Source organism: Taeniopygia guttata, chromosome 4, assembly GCF_048771995.1.
Source record: "Taeniopygia guttata chromosome 4, bTaeGut7.mat, whole genome shotgun sequence".
Lineage (NCBI taxonomy): Eukaryota > Metazoa > Chordata > Aves > Passeriformes > Estrildidae > Taeniopygia > Taeniopygia guttata.
In genome coordinates, this window is record NC_133028.1 from 1,547,839 (window position 1) to 1,567,204 (window position 19,366).

Genomic DNA, 19,366 nt, shown 5'->3' on the forward strand with positions numbered 1-19,366 from the left:
AACCCCGCTGTCCCCAACCCCGCTGTCCCCAACCCCGCTGTCCCCACCCCCGCTGTCCCTCACCGGTGTAGACGAAGCGTCCCGGGGCGCCCTTGCAGAAGTGCTTGGCCTTGTAGGACAATGTCACCTCCACGACCCCCGGGATGTGGCGTGGGGGGGTCTGCACGCGGATGGCGTGGGGGGTGATGAGCTGCGTGGGGGGGACACGGCCTCAGCCCGGCCCGCGGTGTCCCCGCGGTGTCCCCGAGTGTCCCCGAGCCACCCCCGGGCCCGTACCTCGCTCCACACCAGCACGGTGCCGAACAGCACCTGGAGGCCATCGAAGAAGTTGTCCCCGATGACGATGACGGTGGCACCGCCCGTGGTCCAACCCTCGCTGGGGCTGATGGCCTTGATGCAGGGGGTGGCTGCTGGAGGGGACAGCGACAGCGGTGGCGGGGACACAGGGGTGGTGGGGACAGCGGTGGTGGGGACAGAGGGGTGGAGGGGACAGGGACAGGGAGGGCAGGGACATCGGGGTGCAGGGGACAGGGGTGGTGGGGACAGAGGGGTGGGACAGGGACAGGAGGGCGGGGACAGAGGGGTGGCAGGACAGGGACAGCAATGGCAGGGACACAGAGGGGTGGGACAGGGAGGGCAGGGACACAGAGGGGTGGAGGGGACAGGGACAGAGGGGTGGCAGGACAGGGACAGCAATGGCAGGGACAGAGGGGTGGGACAGCAACAGTGATGGTGGGGACAGAGGGGTGGCGGGACAGGGAGGGCAGGGACACTGAGGAGTGGGACAGGGACACGATGGTGGGGACAGAGGAGTGGGACAGGGACAGCGATGGCAGGGACAGAGGGGTGGAGGGGACAGAGGGGTGGTGGGGACAGAGGGGTGGTGGGGACAAGGACAGTGATGGCAGGGACAGAGGGGTGGTGGGGACAGAGGGGTGGAGGGGACAGGGACAGGGAGGGCAGGGACAGAGGGGTGGCAGGACAGGGACAGCGGTGGTGGGGACAGAGGGGTGGAGGGGACAGGGACAGGGAGGGCAGGGACACAGAGGAGTGGGACAGGGACAGCGATGGTGGGGACAGAGGGGTGGGACAGGGACAGCGATGCTGGGGACACAGAGGGGTGCAGGGGACAGGGACAGTGGGGTGGGAGCAGGGAAAAGGGGACAGGCATGGGGACACGGGGACAGGCATAGTGACATGGACATGGATGGAGACGTGGACATGGACAGACATGGGGACAGGCATGGGGACACAGGGACAGGCATGGGGACACAGGGACATGGGCAGGGACAGATGTGGGGACAGGCATGGGGACATGGATGTGGACTGGGACAGGAATGGGGACACAGGGACAGGTATGGGGACATGGACGGGGATGGGGACACAGACATGGATTGGGCAGATGTGGGGACATGGGGACATGGACATGGGCAGGGACAGACGCACAGACATGGATGGGGACAGAGATGGGGACACGAGGGCATGGACTGGGACAGACACAGACATGGACTGGGACAGACACAGGTGGCCACAGGGACGTGGGGACACGGATGGGAACAGATATGGGGACACAGGGACATGGACATGGCTGGGGAGGACACAGGTGGCCACAGGGACATGGCTGGGGACAGACGTATGGACACAGATGGGGACAATCACAGGCGGCCACATGGACATGGCTGGGGACACGCACATGTGACCACAGTGACACGGGTGGGGACAAACAGAGGCACTCATGGACACCCAACCTGGATGGGGACACTTGGGGACAGCAAGGTGGGACACAGGGATCACCCTGGGGGTGCCAGGCCCAGCTGGGGGCTCCCAAAATTTGTCCCCAAGATGTCCCCAAGGTGGCCACAGTGACACGGATGGCGAGGAACCCACGGATGAGCCACCAGACATTGGGGACAGCAGGGTGGGGACACGGGGATCATCCCAAGGGATGCCAGGCCATGCTGGCAGGGTCCCAACACATGTCCCCAAGATGTCCCCAGGTGTCCCCTGACCTTCGGAGGGGTCGAGGCGCCGGGCGCGCCGGCCGTGCTTGGAGTTGTTGTGGACGAACATGTTGTCGGACACGGCCAGGACGTGGCCGTCCACGTGCACCGTGGTGGACACCACCACCTGCGGGGACAAGGGACACGGTCACCCCGCGCTGTCCCCTGGCCTGGCACACCACAGGGACACTGGGTGTGGTGTCCCCAAGATGTCCCCATGATGTCCCCATCCCTGTCACATCGCAGGGACACTGTGTGTGGTGTCCCCAAGATGTCCCCAAGATGTCCCCATGATGTCCCCATCCCTATCACATCACAGGGACACTGTGTGTGGTGTCCCCAAGATGTCCCCAAGATGTCCCCATGATGTCCCCATCCCTGTCACATCACAGGGACACTGTGTGTGGTGTCCCCAAGATGTCCCCATGATGTCCCCATCCCTGTCACACCGCAGGAACCCTGTGTGTGGTGTCCCCAAGATGTCCCCATGATGTCCCCATCCCTGTCACATCGCAGGGACGCTGTGTGTGGTGTCACCAAGATGTCCCCATGATGTCCCCATCCCTGTTGCACCACAGGGACACTGTGTGTGGTGTCCCCAAGATGTCCCCATGATGTCCCCATCCCTGTTGCACCGCAGGGACACTGTGTGTGGTGTCCCCAAGATGTCCCCATGATGTCCCCATCCCTGTTGCACCGCAGGGACACTGTGTGTGGTGTCCCCAAGATGTCCCCATCCCTGTCACATCAGAGGGACACTGCGTGTGGTGTCCCCAAGATGCCCCCATGATGTCCCCACCCCTGTCACACTGCAGGGAGACTGCGTGTGGTGTCCCCAAGATGTCCCCATGATGTCCCCATCCCTGTCACATCGCAGTAGACCCCAAATCACTTTTATGGTCACCCCCAATCCCCCAAATCCTCTCAGAGGACCCCAAACCCCTTTTAGGGTCACCCCCAGTGCCCCAAATTCTCCCCAAGGGTCCCCAAACCCCTTTTAGGGTCACCCCCAGTGCCCCAGATTCCCCCAGAGGACACCAAACCACTTTTATGGCCACCCCCAAATTCCCCCCAGAGGACCCCAAACCCATTTTAGGGCCACCCCCAGCCCCCCCAAACTCCCCCAGGGGACCCCAAACCCCCCTGAGGCCCCCTTGAGACCCCTCCAGGAAACCCCAAACCCCTTTTAAGGTCACCCCTCAATTCCCCCAGGGGACCCCAAACTGCCTTGAGGCCCCCTCAGGACCCCTCCAGGAGACCCCAAACCCCACTTAGGGCCACCCCCAGTCCCCCAGATTCCCTCAGAGGACCCTAAATCCCTTTTAGGACCATCCCAAATCCCCCAAATTCTCCCCAAGGCTCCCCAAACCCTCTTTAGGGTCACCCCCAAATTCCCCCCAGAGGACCCCAAACCCATTTTAGGGTCACTCCCGTGCCCCAAATTCCCCCCCAGGGGACCCAAAACACCCTGAGACCCCCTCAGGACCCTTCCAGGAGACCCCAAACCCCTTTTAGGGCCACCCCCAGTCCCCCAAACTCCCCCCAGAGGTCCCCAAACCCCTTTTAGGACCATCCCAAATCCCCCATAGGACCCCAAACCCCCTTTAGGCCCCCTCAGACCCCCTCCACGAGACCCCAAAACCCCTTTTAGGGCCATCCCAAATCCCCCAAACTCCCCCCAGAGGACCCCAAACCCCTTTTAGGACCATCCCAAATCCCCCAAATTCCCCCAGAGGACCCTAAACCCCCTTGAGGCCCCCTCGGACCCCCTCCACAAGACCCCAAAACCCCTTTTAGGGCCACCCCCAGTCACCCAAACTCCCCCCAGAGGACCCCAAACCCCTTTTAGGACCATCCCAAATCCCCCATAGGACCCCAAACCCCCTTGAGGCCCCCTCAGACCCCCTCCACAAGACCCCAAAACCCCTTTTAGGACCACCCCCAGTCCCCCATCCCCTAAAAGGGAACTGCCCCCCCAATTCCCGTCCCCCCCTAATCCTACAAACCCCCCCCCCCTTTTCCCCGCCGCTCTCCCGCCGCCGATGCCGCGATGCAAATGGGGTCGTTAATCACCGAAATGTCATAATTAACATCTCGTTACCGAGCCCTGATGAACTTCGGGGGGGGCCAGGACCCAGCTGCGACCGAGGGAGGGGGGGGGGGGGGAGGTTTGAGGGGTGGGGGCGGAGATTTTAGGGTTTTCAAGCCGGATTTGGGGTTTTTTTATAGGGTGGCGGTGGATTTTTTTAGGGCGGCGGTAAATTTGGGATTTTTTTTCCAAAGGGGTCGAGGGGAATTGGGCACTCGATTCCCCCCAAAATCGAGTCCCCAGTTCCCCTCGACCCATTTGGGGAATCTTTTTGGGGTTGCCTGTACCTCACCCCCTCTTTTTGGGGTCAAAATTTGGGGTTTCGTATATGGTGGCGATCATTTTTCAGGCTGGCGGTAAATTTAGGATTTTTCAAAGGAATCTATGGGAATTGGGGACTCAATTCCACTCAACCCCTTTGGGGAATCTTTTTGGGGTCTCCTGAACCCCTTTTTGGGATTTTCTCCATGATGCCCCCAAATGTCACCTGGAAGTGTCACCTTTTATAGGGTGGCGACGGATTTGGGATTTTCAAAGGGGTCGAGGAGAATTGGGGACTCGATTCCCCCCGTTCGGGGGGAATCGAGTCCCCAATTCTCCTCGACCCCTTTGGAGAATCTTTTTGGGGTCACCTGAACCCCTTTTTGGTGTCCCCTCCACCCTCTTGGTGATGTCCCCAAGTGTCACCTGGAAGCGCCGCATGTCCCGCGGGTTCCCGGCGTTTTTCAGGCAGTTCTGGTTGCACTTGAGGAAAAACTTGAGGAAAAACCTGGAATGGGGTAAAAAATAAAAAAAAAATTAAAAAAAAAAAGAGGGGACAAAGGTGTCCCCATGGTGTCCCCAGTCCTGGTGTCCCCATCCTGTCCCTGTTCTACTGGCCCTTCTTGTCACCACCCCATCGTTGTCCCCATCCCATTGTCCTCATCCCCATCCCGGTGTCCCCATCACAGTGTCCCCATCCTGTCCCTTCTTGTCACCACCCCATCGTTGTCCCCATCCCAGTGTCCCCATTTCGTCCCCATCCTGTCCCCACTCTGGTGTCCCATTCTGTCCATGTTCTACTGTCCCTTCTTGTCACCACCCATCACTGTCCCCATCTCCATCTTGGTGTCCCCATCCTGTCCCCATCCCAATGTCCCATTCTGTCTCCATCCCGGCGTCCCCATCCTGGTGTCCCCATCCTCTTGTCCCATCCTGTCCCTTCTTGTCACCACCCCATCATTGTCCCCATCTCCATCTTGGTGTCCCCATCCTGTCCCCATCCCAGTGTCCCCATCCAAATGTCCCCTCTTGTCCCTCTTCCACTGTTCCCATCCCACTGTTCCACCCCGTCCCCACCCCAGTGTCCCCATCTTGTCCCTATCCACTGTCCCCACCCAGCTGTCCCTTCCTGTCCCCATCCCACAATGTCACCCTGTCCCCACCCCTCTGTCCTTCTCTGTCCCCATCCCAGTGTCCCCATCCCAGTGTCCCCATCCCAGTGTCCCATCCCAGTGTCCCCATCCCATCCCAGTGTCCCCATCCCAGTGTCCTCATCCCAGTGTCTCACCCTGTCCCCATCCCATCCCAGTATCCTCATCCTAGTGTCCCATCCTGTCCCCATGCCAGTGTCCCCATTCCCAGTGTCCCACCCTGTCCCCATTCCAGTGTCCCCATCCCAGTGTCCCCATCCCAATTTCCCCATCCCAGTGTCCCACCCTATCCCCATCCCAGTGTCCCCATCCCATCCCAGTGTCCCACCCTGTCCCCTTCCCAGTGTCCCCATCCCAGTGTCCCCATCCCAGTGTCCCCATCCCGGTTTCCCCATCCTGTCCCCATCCCAGTGTCCCCATCCCAGTGTCCCCATCCCGGTGTCCCCATCCCAATTTCCCCATCCCAGTGTCCCACCCTGTCCCCATCCCAGTGTCCCCATCCCGGTGTCCCCATCCCAGTATCCCACCCTGTCCCCATCCCCAGTGTCCCCATTCCCATGTCCCCATTCCCAGTGTCCCACCCTGTCCTCATCCCAGTGTCCCCATTCCCATGTCCCATTCCAGTGTCCCCATCCCAGTGTCCCCATCCCAATTTCCCCATCCCAGTGTCCTACCCTGTCCCCATCCCAGTGTCCCCATTCCCATGTCCCATTCCAGTGTCCCCATCCCAGTGTCCCCATCCCAATTTCCCCATCCCAGTGTCCCTCCCTGTCCCCATTCCCATGTCCCATCCCAGTGTCCCACCCTGTCCCCATCCCAGTGCCCCCATCCCAATTTCCCCATCCCAGTGTCCCTCCCTGTCCCCATCCCGCTGGAGGTGACACCGGGATCATTGGGACCCCCGGGCCCATCCCTGGGGTCACACGGGGGTTTGGGGACATCTGCGGGACCCCAAGTGGGGTCACCCCTGGGTCAGGCTGGGGGGACATGGAGGAGGATTCCAGGGAATGGCAAATCCCACAGAAAAAAAGGGGATCCCACAAAAAAAAAGGGGATCCCACAAAAAAAGGGTCCCAGGGAATGGGAATCCCACAAAAAGGGGATCCCATGGAAAAGGGGTCTCACAGAGAGTGGCTTCCCATGGAAAAGGGGGAATCCCAAAAAAAGGGGATCCAAAAAAATAAGGGGATCTCATGGGAAAAGGGTCCCACAGAAAGGGGATCTGGCAAAAGGGGGTCCCACGGTGTGGGGATCCCACAAAAAAAGGGCCCCCGTGGATGAGGGGATCCCATGGAAAGAGGATCCCAGGAAGCAGCGACCCCACAAAAAGCAGATCCCATGGAAAGGGGGATCCCACAAAAAGCAGATCCCATGGAAGGAGGGGGCACAAGGAGAGAGGATCCCATGAAATGGGGAGATCCCAAGAAAAGAGGGATCCCGCAAAAAGGGGATCCCACAAAAAGGGGATCCTATAAAAAGGGATCTCATTTAGAGGGTCCCATGGAAAAGGGGGATCCCACAAAAAGGGGCATCCCACAAAAAGGGGTCTCATTTAGAGGATCCCATGGAAAAGGGGGATCCCACAGCAAGGTGGTCCCCGTGTAAAGGGGGATCCCACAAAAAGGGAGTCCCAAAAAAAGGGGTCTCATTTCTAGGACCCCATAGAAAAGGGGGACCCCACTAAACGGGATCTCACACTGAGGGGGTCCCGACCCCACAGAAAGGGGGTCCCACCTTATGGGACAACACAGGAAAAAAGGGGGGGTCCCCCAATTCCCCACATTCCCATAATCCCATTCCCGCCCCGCGGGTGGTATTTAGGGCAAGGGTGGGGTTGGAAAAACCGGGAAAACGCCCCAAAACCGCCTGAAAATACCCCAAAAACCGCCCCGAAAACAGCCCCACATCCCCGGCACAGCGCAGCCGGGGGGGGACCCCAAACCCCTCCAAAAAAACCCCACAAAATCCCCCCTAAATCCCCCAAATCCCAGCCCCAGGTAGGGGGGCTGGGGCTGAACCCCCGCGAGTTAAAAATACGGGGCCGGCGCATTAATTAGCATGGCTAATTACCATTGAATATGCAAATGCCCGGCGCCGCTGCCGAGCACCTTCTGCTCGCGGCGCATAAATTTGAATGCGCAATTAGCATAATCGTGGCTAATTAATGAGAAGCGTCAATTTTCGCTGCCGGGTAATTTGATTAACGCCGCGAGAGGGGCACTTAGCGCGCTCTCAAAGCAGCGGGGCTGGCCCGGGGGGGGACACGGCGACACGGGGGACAGGGGGGACAGGGGGGCCCCGCGGAGGGATGGGGACACGGCTGGCCCTGCCTGACCCCCCGAAAGGGGTGGGGACACCCCGAAAGTGACGGGGACAGGGGGCTGGGGACACCCCAAAAGTCCTGAGGTGGGTTTCGGGGTTTGGGACACCCCAAAAGTGACACGGATGAGGACAGGGGAGACCCCAAAAGTGACAGGGATGGGGACAGGGGACACCTCAAAAGTCCTGGGGTGGGTTGGGGACACCCCAAAAGTAACGGGGATGGGGACAGGGAACAACCCAAAAGTCCTGGGGTGGGTTTGGGGGGTTGGGACACCCCAAAAGTGACGCGGATGGGGACAGGGGACACCCCGAAAGTGATGGGGACAGGGGGCTGGGGACACCCCGAAAGTCCTGGGGTGGGTTTGGGGGTTTGGGACACCCCAAAAGTGACGCGGATGGGGACAGGGGACAACCCAAAAGTGACGCGGATGGGGACAGGGGACACCCCGAGAGTCCTGGGGTGGGTTGGGGACACCCCGAAAGTGAGGGGGATGGGGACAGGGGACACCCCAAAAGCCCTGAGGACAGGGACAGGGGACACCCCAAAAGTCCTGGGGATGAGGACAGGGGACACCCCAAAAGCGACGGGGATGGGGACAGGGGACACCCCGAAAGTCGTGGGGTGGGTTTGGGGGTTTGGGACACCCCAAAAGTGACAGGGATGGGGACAGGGGACACCCCGAAAGTGACGGGGTGGGCTGGGAACACCCCGAAAGTGACGGGAATGGGGACAGGGGACACCCCACAAGTGACATGGATTGGGACAGGGGACACCCCACAAGTCCTGGGGGGGGCTGGGGATACCCCAAAAGTAACAGGGATGGGGACAGGGGACAACCCAAAAATCCTGGGGATGAGGACAGGGGACACCCCAAAAGTCCTGGGGTGGGCTGGGGACACCCCAAAAGTGATGGGGACAGGGGGCTGGGGACACCCCGAAAGTCCTGGGGTGGGTTTTGGGGTTTGGGACACCCCAAAAGTGACGGGGATGGGGACAGGGGACACCCCGAAAGTCCTGGGGTGGGTTGGGGACAGGGGACACCCCGAAAGTGATGGGGACAGGGGGTTTGGGACACCCCAAAAGTGACAGGGATTGGGACAGGGGACACCCCAAAAGTCCTGAGGACAGGGACAGAGGACACCCCAAAAGTGACAGGGATGGGGACAGGGGACACCCCAAAAGTGATGGGGACAGGGGGCTGGGGACACCCCGAAAGTCGTGGGGACAGGGGGCTGGGGACACCCCGAAAGACCTGGGGTGGGTTTGGGGGTTTGGGACACCCCAAAAGTGACAGGGATGGGGACAGGGGACACCCCAAAAGTGTTGTGAATAGGGACAGGGGACACCCCAAAAGTCCTGGGGCTGAGGGGACAAGTTGGGGACACTCCTGGAACTGGTGACCCACAGAAGTCTTGAGAAAAGGGAGGGGGGACTGGGGACACCCCAAAAGTCCTGAGGCTGAGGGGACAAGTTGGGGACGCTCCTGGAAGTGGGTGACACCCCCAAGAAGTGATGGGGATGGGGGTTGGGGACAGTGGCAGTGACAACGTGACAAGTGACAACCCTGGGCTTGGCTTGGGGGCACCAGGGAGGTGACACCAGGACAGGCAAGAGGACCCCGGTGGGGACAGGGACAGAGGGACCACGGTGGCCTCAGGGACGGGGACACGGCCACTCTGGGATGTCCCCAGCGTGCCAGTGCCACCTCCATTATTGATGTGACATCTGTCACTGCTGTCACCCCCTGGGGACACCCCGAGCTCCCTGTGCTGTCCCTTGGCTCATCAGCATCATGTCCCCAAGCCTGGGGACACCGCCGGTGGCTGCCACCCCCTCCAGGTGGCCATGAGGTCTCCCGATGTCCCCAGCGTCCCCAACGTCCCCCGATGTCCCCAATGTCCCCAGTGTCCCCCGATGTCCCCAATGTCCCCAGTGTCCCCAGCACCTGTCGATGATGACGGGGTCCGAGGGGGTCTCGTTGCGGTTCCCGCAGCTCTTCTTGTCACAGCAGCGGCTGGACACGGGGACAGCAGGTGACATCAGGGGACAGCAGGTGACATCAGCGAGGCCTGAGGGACCCCCAAACGCCGCGGGGGGACGCGCCAGGTCCCCGTGTCCCATCACTCAGGGGTGGCGACAGAGGGGACACCCGGGAGGGGACACTCAGGGGTGTCACTTTTCCACCCCTTTATGGGGTTGGGGACAGATTTGGGGGTCCTGGGGACTCCGTGTCACCCCTGGGTGGCTCTGAAGGGGTTGGGGACCCACCCCAGGGCTCCGTGTCACCCCCAGGGGACATAGCAGGGCCAGCCGCAGTCCCCAACCACGAGCGGGGGACGCCGGGGGTGGCCTGTCCGCTGTCGCGGGGTTAATTAGCGACGCTGGCTCTGCTGGTTAATTAGCACGGCACCACCAGCGGGCCCTGAAGGGACCTTGGGGACACCCGTGTCACCCCCCGAGCTGTCCCAAACCCACCTGCACATGATCTCGTGGGTCAGCAGCACCCGGCACATCTCGGGGTTCTTGTCCTGCCCCTCGTAAATGATGGCCTGGAGGGGACACCGAGGGGACAGCGGCGACACCGGGGTGGCACCGGGGAGGCGCTGCCGAGCCCTGTCACCTGCGCCACCTCCCCGGCCCCGCCCCGCCCAGATGTGACCGCAGCGACATCCAGATGTTCCCCGCGGGTGGGATTTGGGGTCTCGGTACCTGCTTGGACATGGAGTCGATGAGGCGGACGTACAAATCCTGCTCGGTCCTCAGCCCTGTGGGGACAGCAGAGGGGTCACCCCGATTGTCACCTCCCCTTGGGGACACCCCAAACCCGCCCGGAACCCCCCAAAACCCCGCGCCCACCGTTGCTGTAGAGCAGCTGCAGCCGGTAGTGGATCCCGTTGTTGGTTTTCTCCCCGTTCTGCTCCTTGGGGGGACAAAATTCAGGGTCAGGGGTCAGTTGGTCACTCTGTGTCCCCTCTTGGTCACTCCGTGTCACCTCCTGGTCACTCGGTGTCCCCTCTTGGTCATTCCGTGTCCCCTCTTGGTCACTCTGTGTCCCCTCCTGGTCACTCTGTGTCACCTCCTGGTCACTTCATGTCCCCTCCTGGTCACTCTGTGTCCCCTCCTGGTCACTCCGTGTCCCCTCCTGGTCACTCTGTGTCCCCTCTTGGTCACTTCATGTCCCCTCCTGGTCACTTTGTGTCCCCTCCTGGTCACTCCGTGTCCCCTCTTGGTCACTCTGTGTCCCCTCCTGGTCACTCCGTGTCCCCTCCTGGTCACTCTGTGTCCCCTCTTGGTCACTCTGTGTCCCTCCTGGTCACTCCGTGTCCCCTCCTGGTCACTCCGTGTCCCCTCTTGGTCACTCGGTGTCACCTCTTGGTCACTCCGTGTCCCCTCCTGGTCACTTCGTGTCCCCTCCTGGTCACTCCGTGTCCCCTCTTGGTCACTCTGTGTCCCCTCTTGGTCACTCTGTGTCCCCTCCTGGTCACTCCGTGTCCCCTCTTGGTCACTCCGTGTCCCCTCCTGGTCACTTCGTGTCCCCTCTTGGTCACTCTGTGTCCCCTCTTGGTCACTCTGTGTCCCTCCCACCCCACCTTGGGGCCACTCGTGCCACGGCTGCCCTGCCCCGCTACGAGTGGCCCCGCGGGAGTTTTGGGGTGGTTTTGGGGTTTTTTGGGGTGGTTTTGGGGTGGTTTAGAGGTTTTTTTTGGGGTGGTTTTGGGGTGGTTTTGGGGTGGTTTTTGGGGTGGTTTTGGGGTGGTTTTTGGGGTGGTTTTGGGGTGGTTTTTGGGGTGGTTTTTGGTTTTTTTTGGGGTGGTTTTAGGGGGTGTTTTTGGAGTGGTTTTGGGGTGGTTTTGGGGTGGTTTTGGGGTGGTTTTTGGGGTGGTTTTGGCGTGGTTTTGGGGTGGTTTTGGGGTGGTTTTGGGGTGGTTTTGGGGGTGGTTTTGGGGTGGTTTTTGGGGTGGTTTTTGGGGTGGTTTTGGGGTGGTTTTTGGGGTGGTTTTGGGGTGGTTTTTGGGGTGGTTTTGGGGTGGTTTTTGGGGTGGTTTTGGGGTGGTTTTTGGGGTGGTTTTGGGGTTTTTTTGGGGTGGTTTTGGGGTGGTTTTGGGGTTTTTTTTGGGGTGGTTTTGGGGTGGTTTTTGGGTGGTTTTGGGGTTTTTTTAGGGTGGTTTTGAGGTGGTTTTTGGGGTGGTTTTGGGGTTTTTTTGGGGTGGTTTTGGGGTGGTTTTGGGTTTTTTTTTTGGGGTGGTTTCGGGGTGGTTTTGGGGTGGTTTTGGGGTGGTTTTTGGGGTGGTTTTGGGGGGTTTTTTTGGGGTGGTTTTGGGGTGGTTTTTGGGGTGGTTTTGGGGTGGTTTTTGGGGTGGTTTTGGGGTTTTTTTGGGGTGGTTTTGGGGTGGTTTTTGGGGTGGTTTTGGGGTGGTTTTGGGGTGGTTTTGGGGGTTTTTTTGGGGTGGTTTTGGGGTGGTTTTTGGGGTGGTTTTAGAGTGGTTTTTGGGGTGGTTTTGGGGTGGTTTTCGGGGTGGTTTTGGGGTGGTTTTCGGGGTGGTTTTGGGGTGGTTTTGGGGTGGTTTTGAGGTGGTTTTGGGGTGGTTTTTGGGGTGGTTTTGGGGTGGTTTTTGGGGTGGTTTTGGGGTGGGTTTTGGGGTGGTTTTGGGGTGGTTTTGGGGTGGTTTTTGGGGTGGTTTTGGGGTGGTTTTTGGGGTGGTTTTGGGGTTTTTTTGGGGTGGTTTTGGGGTGGTTTTGGGGTGGTTTTGGGGTGGTTTTGGGGTGGTTTTTGGGGTAGTTTTGGGGTGGTTGTGGGGTGGTTTTTGGGGTGGTTTTTGGGGTGGTTTTGGGGTGGTTTTGGGGTGGTTTTTGGGGTGGTTTTGGGGTGGTTTTGGGGTGGTTTTGGGGTGGTTTTGGGGTGGTTTTTGGGGTGGTTTTGGGGTAGTTTTGGGGTTTTTTTGGGGTGGTTTTGGGGTGGTTTTGGGGTGGTTTTGGGGTTTTTTTGGGGTGGTTTTGGGGTGGTTTTTGGGGTGGTTTTGGGTTTTTTTTTGGGGTGGTTTTGGGGTGGTTTTTGGGTGGTTTTTGGGGTGGTTTTTGGGGTGGTTTTTGGGGTGGTTTTGGGTTTTTTTGGGGGTGGTTTTGGGGTGGTTTTTGGGGTGGTTTTGGGGTGGTTTTTGGGGTGGTTTTGGTGTGGTTTTGGGGTGGTTTTGGGGTGGTTTTTGGGGTGGTTTTGGGGTGGTTTTTGGGGTGGTTTTGGGTTTTTTTTGGGGTGGTTTTGGGGTGGTTTTTGGGGTGGTTTTTGGGGTGGTTTTTGGGGTGGTTTTTGGGGTGGTTTTGGGGTGGTTTTGGGTTTTTTTGGGGGTGGTTTTGGGGTGGTTTTTGGGGTGGCTTTGGGGTGGTTTTTGGGGTTTTTTTGGGGTGGTTTTTGGGCTGGTTTTGGGGTGGTTTTTGGGGTGGTTTTGGAGTGGTTTTGGGGTGGTTTTTGGGGTGGTTTTGGGGTGGTTTTGGGGTGGTTTTGGGGTGGTTTTTGGGTGGTTTTGGGGGTGGTTTTGGGGTGGTTTTGGGGTGGTTTTTGGGGTGGTTTTGGGGTGGTTTTGGGGTGGCTTTGGGGTGGTTTTTGGGTGGTTTTTGGGGTGGTTTTGGGGTGTTTTTTGGGGTGGTTTTGGGGTGGTTTTGGGGTGGTTTTGGGGTGGTTTTTGGGGTGGTTTTGGGGTGGTTTTTGGGGTGGTTTTGGGGTGGGTTTTGGGGTGGTTTTGGGGTGGTTTTGGGGTGGTTTTTGGGGTGGTTTTGGGGTGGTTTTTGGGGTGGTTTTGGGGTTTTTTTGGGGTGGTTTTGGGGTGGTTTTGGGGTGGTTTTGGGGTGGTTTTGGGGTGGTTTTTGGGGTAGTTTTGGGGTGGTTGTGGGGTGGTTTTTGGGGTGGTTTTTGGGGTGGTTTTGGGGTGGTTTTGGGGTGGTTTTTGGGGTGGTTTTGGGGTGGTTTTGGGGTGGTTTTGGGGTGGTTTTGGGGTGGTTTTTGGGGTGGTTTTGGGGTAGTTTTGGGGTTTTTTTGGGGTGGTTTTGGGGTGGTTTTGGGGTGGTTTTGGGGTTTTTTTGGGGTGGTTTTGGGGTGGTTTTTGGGGTGGTTTTGGGGTGGTTTTTGGGTGGTTTTTGGGGTGGTTTTTGGGGTGGTTTTTGGGGTGGTTTTGGGTTTTTTTGGGGGTGGTTTTGGGGTGGTTTTTGGGGTGGTTTTGGGGTGGTTTTTGGGGTGGTTTTGGTGTGGTTTTGGGGTGGTTTTGGGGTGGTTTTTGGGGTGGTTTTGGGGTGGTTTTTGGGGTGGTTTTGGGGTTTTTTTGGGGTGGTTTTGGGGTGGTTTTTGGGGTGGTTTTTGGGGTGGTTTTTGGGGTGGTTTTTGGGGTGGTTTTGGGGTGGTTTTGGGTTTTTTTGGGGGTGGTTTTGGGGTGGTTTTTGGGGTGGCTTTGGGGTGGTTTTTGGGGTTTTTTTGGGGTGGTTTTTGGGCTGGTTTTGGGGTGGTTTTTGGGGTGGTTTTGGAGTGGTTTTGGGGTGGTTTTTGGGGTGGTTTTGGGGTGGTTTTGGGGTGGTTTTGGGGTGGTTTTTGGGTGGTTTTGGGGGTGGTTTTGGGGTGGTTTTGGGGTGGTTTTTGGGGTGGTTTTGGGGTGGTTTTTGGGGTGGCTTTGGGGTGGTTTTTGGGTGGTTTTTGGGGTGGTTTTGGGGTGTTTTTTGGGGTGGTTTTGGGGTGGTTTTGGGGTGGTTTTGGGGTGGTTTTGGGGTGGTTTTGTGGTGGTTTTTGGGGTGGTTTTGGGGTGGTTTTGGGGTGGTTTTGGGGTGGTTTTTGGGGTGGCTTTGGGGTGGTTTTTGGGGTTTTTTTGGGGTGGTTTTTGGGCTGGTTTTGGGGTGGTTTTTGGGGTGGTTTTGGAGTGGTTTTGGGGTGGTTTTGGGGTGGTTTTGGGGTGGTTTTTGGGTGGTTTTGGGGGTGGTTTTGGGGTGGTTTTTGGGGTGGTTTTTGGGGTGGTTTTGGGGTGGTTTTTGGGGTGGTTTTGGGGTGGTTTTTGGGGTGGTTTTTGGGATGGTTTTGGGGTGGTTTTGGGGTGGTTTTTGGGGTGGTTTTGGGGTTTTTTGGGGTGGTTTTGGGGTGGTTTTGGGGTGGTTTTTGGGGTGGTTTTGGGGTGGTTTTGGGGTGGTTTTGGGGTTTTTTTGGGGTGCTTTTGGGGTTTTTTTGGGGTTTCTCACCCGCTCCTTCTCCACGAAGTCGATGAAGCAGGTGCGCTCCACCTCCACGGGTTGGCCCTGGCGGTCGTACATGGCCAGCACGAAGTGGAAGAAGTTGGACTTGCGCAGGTTGGCCGGCGGCTGCTTCTCGAAGTGAGCGCGGGCCAGCGACACCCCGCTGTGACAGGCCACGGTGTGGGGACAGCCGCCACAGCGCCACCGCCACAACCCCGGCACCGAGATCCCAAATCCTGGGGATCCCCATTCCCAAGAACCCAAATCTTGGGGATCCCCATCCCAAAGAACCCAAATCCTGGGGATCCCCATCCCAAAGAACTCCAACCCTGGGGACCCACAGCACCAAGATCCCAAATCCTGGGGATGCTCATCCCTAAAAACCCCAATCCTGGAGATCCCCATCACCAGGAACCCCAATCCTGGAGATCCCCATCACCAGGAACCCAAATCCTGGGGATCTCCATGCCTGAAAACCCCAACGCTCAACGCTAGGGATCCCCATCCCAAAGAACCCAAATCCTGGGGATTCCCAGCACCGGGAACCCAAATCCTGGAGATCCCCATTCCCGAGAACCCAAATCTTGGGGATCCCCGTCCCAAAGAACTCCAACCCTGGGTACCCCCAGCACCGGGAACCCAAATCTTGGAGATCCCCATCCCAAAGAACTCCAACCCTGGGGACCCACAGCACCAGGAACCCAAATCCTGGGGATGCTCATCCCTGAAAACCCCAATCCTGGAGATCCCCATCCCTGAGAACACAAATCTTGGGGATCCCCATCACCAGGAACCCAAATCCTGGGGATCTCCATGCCTGAAAACCCCAACCCTGGGGATCCCCATCCCAAAGAACCCAAATCTTGGGGATCCCCTGTCCCAAAAAAACCCCATCCTTGGGATCTCCAGCACCAAGATCCCAAATCCTGGGGATCCCCATCCCAAATAACCCAAATCCTGGGGATCCCTATCCCAAGGAACCCCAACCCTGGGGATCCCCAGCACCGGGAACACAAATCCTGGGGATCCCCATCCCAAAAACCCCAGTCCTGGAGATCCCCATCCCCAAGACCCCAAATCCTGGGGATCCCCAGCACCAGAACCCAAATCCTGGAGATTCCCAGCACCAGAACCCCAAAACCCTGTCTGGCGGACCCCCAGGACTGGAACCCTCAGTGCCCCATCCTGGGGACCCCCAGCACCCCCTCCCTGGGATCCCCATCCCCGAGAACCCCACACCTGGGGATCCCCAGCCCCAGAACCCCCAAAACCCCATCCAGGGGAACCCAACTCTGGGACCCTCAGCACCCCATCCCTGGGATCCCCATCCCCGAGAACCCAAATCCTTGGGAGCCCCAAAACTCTGGCACAGGGACCCCCAGCACCCCATTACCAGGAACCCCAAAACCAGGGAACACCAACACCCCAGCACCCCATTACCAGGAACCCCAAAACCATGGAACACCAACACCCCAGCACCCCATTACCAGGAACCCCAAAACCATGGAACACCAACACCCCAGCACCCCATTACCAGGAACCCCAAAACCATGGAACACCAACACCCCAGCACCCCATTACCAGGATTCCCATCCCCTAGAACCCAAATTTTGGGGACCCCACATCACCCCATTACCAGGACACCCAGAAATTTACCCTGGGACCCCCAAAATCTCCTCCATGGGACCCCCAGCACGATGTCCCCAGAATCCCAAAATCCCCAAATCCCAAAATCCCCAAATCCCAAAATCCGGTCCTTGGGACCCCCGGCACCCTGGCCTGGCACCCCCAAAACCCACAGCACCCTGTCCACAAGGCCACCAGCCTGTCCCCAAGGCCACCAGGATTCCATCCCCAGGGCCACCAGCCTGTCCCCAAGACCCTGAGGACCCTGTCCCCAAGGCCACCAGCCTGTCCCCAAGGCCACCAGGATTCCATCCCAAGGCCACCAGCCTGTCCCCAAGGCCACCAGGATTCCATCCCAGGGCCACCAGACTGTCCCCAAGGCCACCAGGATTCCATCCCCAAGGCCACCAGCCTGTCCCCAAGGCCACCAGCCTGTCCCCAAGGCCACCAGGATTCCATCCCCAAGGCCACCAGCCTGTCCCCAAGGCCACCAGCCTGTCCCCAAGATGCCCAGGACCCCATCCCTCCGGCCACCAGCCTGTCCCCAAGACCCCCAGGACCCTGTCCCCAAGGCCACCAGCCTGTCCCCAAAACCCCCAGGACTCCATCCCAGGGCCACCAGCCTGTCCCCAAGGCCACCACCAGCCTGTCCCCAGCACCCCCTCCGTGGGACCCTCCCTGTCACGAGTAGGGGACACCGATGGGGCCACCCTGCCCCTGACATCGGGGACACGAGGGGACAGGGGGGACATCCCTGAGCCCTCCCCGCGCTGCCATCCCTCAGTGCCACCTCCGGGCTCGCCGCTGTCACCGCTGCTGTCCCTGCCCCGACACCCGCGGTGACAGCAGAGCCACTTCAGAGACTCCAGCACAATCCCCGCCACTGTCACCGTGTCCCCACTTTGGCGACACTCTGGGGACATTTCCCCGAGGAAAAACTCCTTCAGCTGCTCCCCGGGGTCCCCAAACTGTCCCCAGGGACAGGGACGGGGTCCCAAACTGTCCCCAGGGACACGGGCGGGGTCCCAAATTGTCCCCAGGGACACGGGCGGGGTCCCAAACTGTCCCCAGGGTCACCCGCGGGGTCCCGAACTGTCCCCAGGGTCACCCTCGAGGGTCCCAAACTGTCCCCAGGGTCACCCGCAGGGTCCCAAATTGTCCCCAGGGTCACCCGCGGGGTCCCAAACTGTCCCCAGGGACACCCTCGAGGGTCCCAAACTGTCCCCAGGGTCACCCGCGGGGTCCCAAACTGTCCCCAGGGTCACCCTCGAGGGTCCCCAAACTGTCCCCAGGGTCACCCGCGGGGTCCCGAACTGTCCCCAAGGACACCCGCGGGGTCCCAAATTGTCCCCAGGGACACGGGCGGGGTCCCGAACTGTCCCCAGGGTTACCCGCGGGGTCCCAAACTGTCCCCAGGGTCACCCGCGGGGTCCCAAATTGTCCCCAGGGACACCCTCGAGGGTCCCAAACTGTCCCCAGGGTCACCCGCGGGATCCCAAACTGTCCCCAGGGTCACCTGGCGAGGTGACAACACCTGTGCGTGGCCACCACAAACGGGTCACACCATGTCCCCACACCTGCCGTGGCCACCGCGGCGTGTCCCTTGTCCCCTCAGGGTCCCACCCCCGCGGGGACACCTCTGTCCCCTCACTGTCCCCCCCCCTACAACGGGACAGCGTCACCCGCAGCTCCTTCCAACCCCCAAAATTCCCCTCCGCGCCCCCAAAATCGCCTCGGTGACAGGCGGGGGGTGGCTCTGGCTGTCGCCGCTGTCCCCCGCCGTGTCCCCCCGGCGCTGCCAGCCCCGCCCGCCGCGTTAATTAATTATTAAAGGCAATCAAGCATTTCCAAGCAGCCGCGGCCCCGGCGCTTCCAGGAAAGCGGCGGCGGCCCCGGGGGGGGGGTTCGGGGGGTTTGGGGACCCTCACCCCACCGCGGGGACACCTGCAGGTCCTTGGGGACATCGCGGGGACACGCGCGCCGTGGGAGGTTTAGAGGGTCCCGGTGCCAACCCCCTGGGGACACTGTGGTGGCCTTGGGGACACGCGGTAACACACCCCCCACACCCCACCCCAGCCAGGTGTCCCCAGGCGTGGTGGCACACACCCAGATGCCACCAGGGTGGCACAAGGAGGGCGGGAGGGGACACCCCGAAGTGACCAGGGCTCGGCTGGGTGACATCCCTGTCACCGCTGCCACCCCCGCTGTGTCACTCTGTCCCGCGGAGCTTTTGGGGACACAACGCCAGCACCTCCCTGGGAACCCCAGCCTGGCACTGTGTCACATTGTCACCCCGGGGGTGGCTGTCACCGCGCTGGTGGCCGTGCTGGGGTCCTTTTAGGGGAGTTCCCTGAGGTTTTCCAGCACCCCGAAGTTTTGGGGGGACCCCAGGGAGAGGCCATGACCACTTGGGGACACCCCAAACACGGCAGAGGGGACAGCAGGACAGGGGACACGGGTGGCACTGACCCCTCTGGGCACAGGGGGGAGAGAGGGACGGGGAGAGGGGACAGTGAGGGAGGGCAGGGATGGGATTTGAGACCCCAAAAGGGCAGGGAATGGGATTTGAGACCCCAAAAAGGGCAGGGAATGGGATTTGAGCCCCCCCAAAAGGGCAGGGAATGGGATTTGAGACCCCAAAAGGGCAGGAAATGGGATTTGAGACCCCAAAAGGGAAGGGAATGGGATTTGAGACCCCCCCAAAAGGCAGGGA

General features: G+C 59.9%; 1 protein-coding gene across 8 annotated transcripts in view; it reads right to left on the minus strand.

The window, feature by feature from the left end:
* The window catches only part of LOC115494837 (transcription factor COE4), a 31,092-nt gene that overhangs the window by 8,743 nt on the left and 2,983 nt on the right, over positions 1 to 19,366 (minus strand). For 5 of the 8 annotated variants that reach the window (XR_012055473.1, XR_012055471.1, XR_012055474.1 and 2 more), the window contains exons 3-11: positions 15,034 to 15,190; positions 10,681 to 10,744; positions 10,534 to 10,589; positions 10,300 to 10,373; positions 9,770 to 9,838; positions 4,777 to 4,858; positions 2,010 to 2,127; positions 277 to 410; positions 64 to 190 (exon numbers count right to left, since the gene is read on the minus strand). Coding sequence is in view for 4 of the 8 variants with exons in the window: in XM_072927833.1 (XP_072783934.1) it covers positions 64 to 190; positions 277 to 410; positions 2,010 to 2,127; positions 4,777 to 4,858; positions 9,770 to 9,838; positions 10,300 to 10,373; positions 10,534 to 10,589; positions 10,681 to 10,744; positions 15,034 to 15,190 (881 nt within the window). In the remaining 4 variants the exon portion in view is untranslated. The remainder of the gene's footprint in view (positions 1 to 63; positions 191 to 276; positions 411 to 2,009; positions 2,128 to 4,776; positions 4,859 to 9,769; positions 9,839 to 10,299; positions 10,374 to 10,533; positions 10,590 to 10,680; positions 10,745 to 15,033; positions 15,191 to 19,366) is intronic. The other 3 variants (XM_072927834.1, XM_041715572.2, XM_041715571.2) reach the window with 3 other exon arrangements.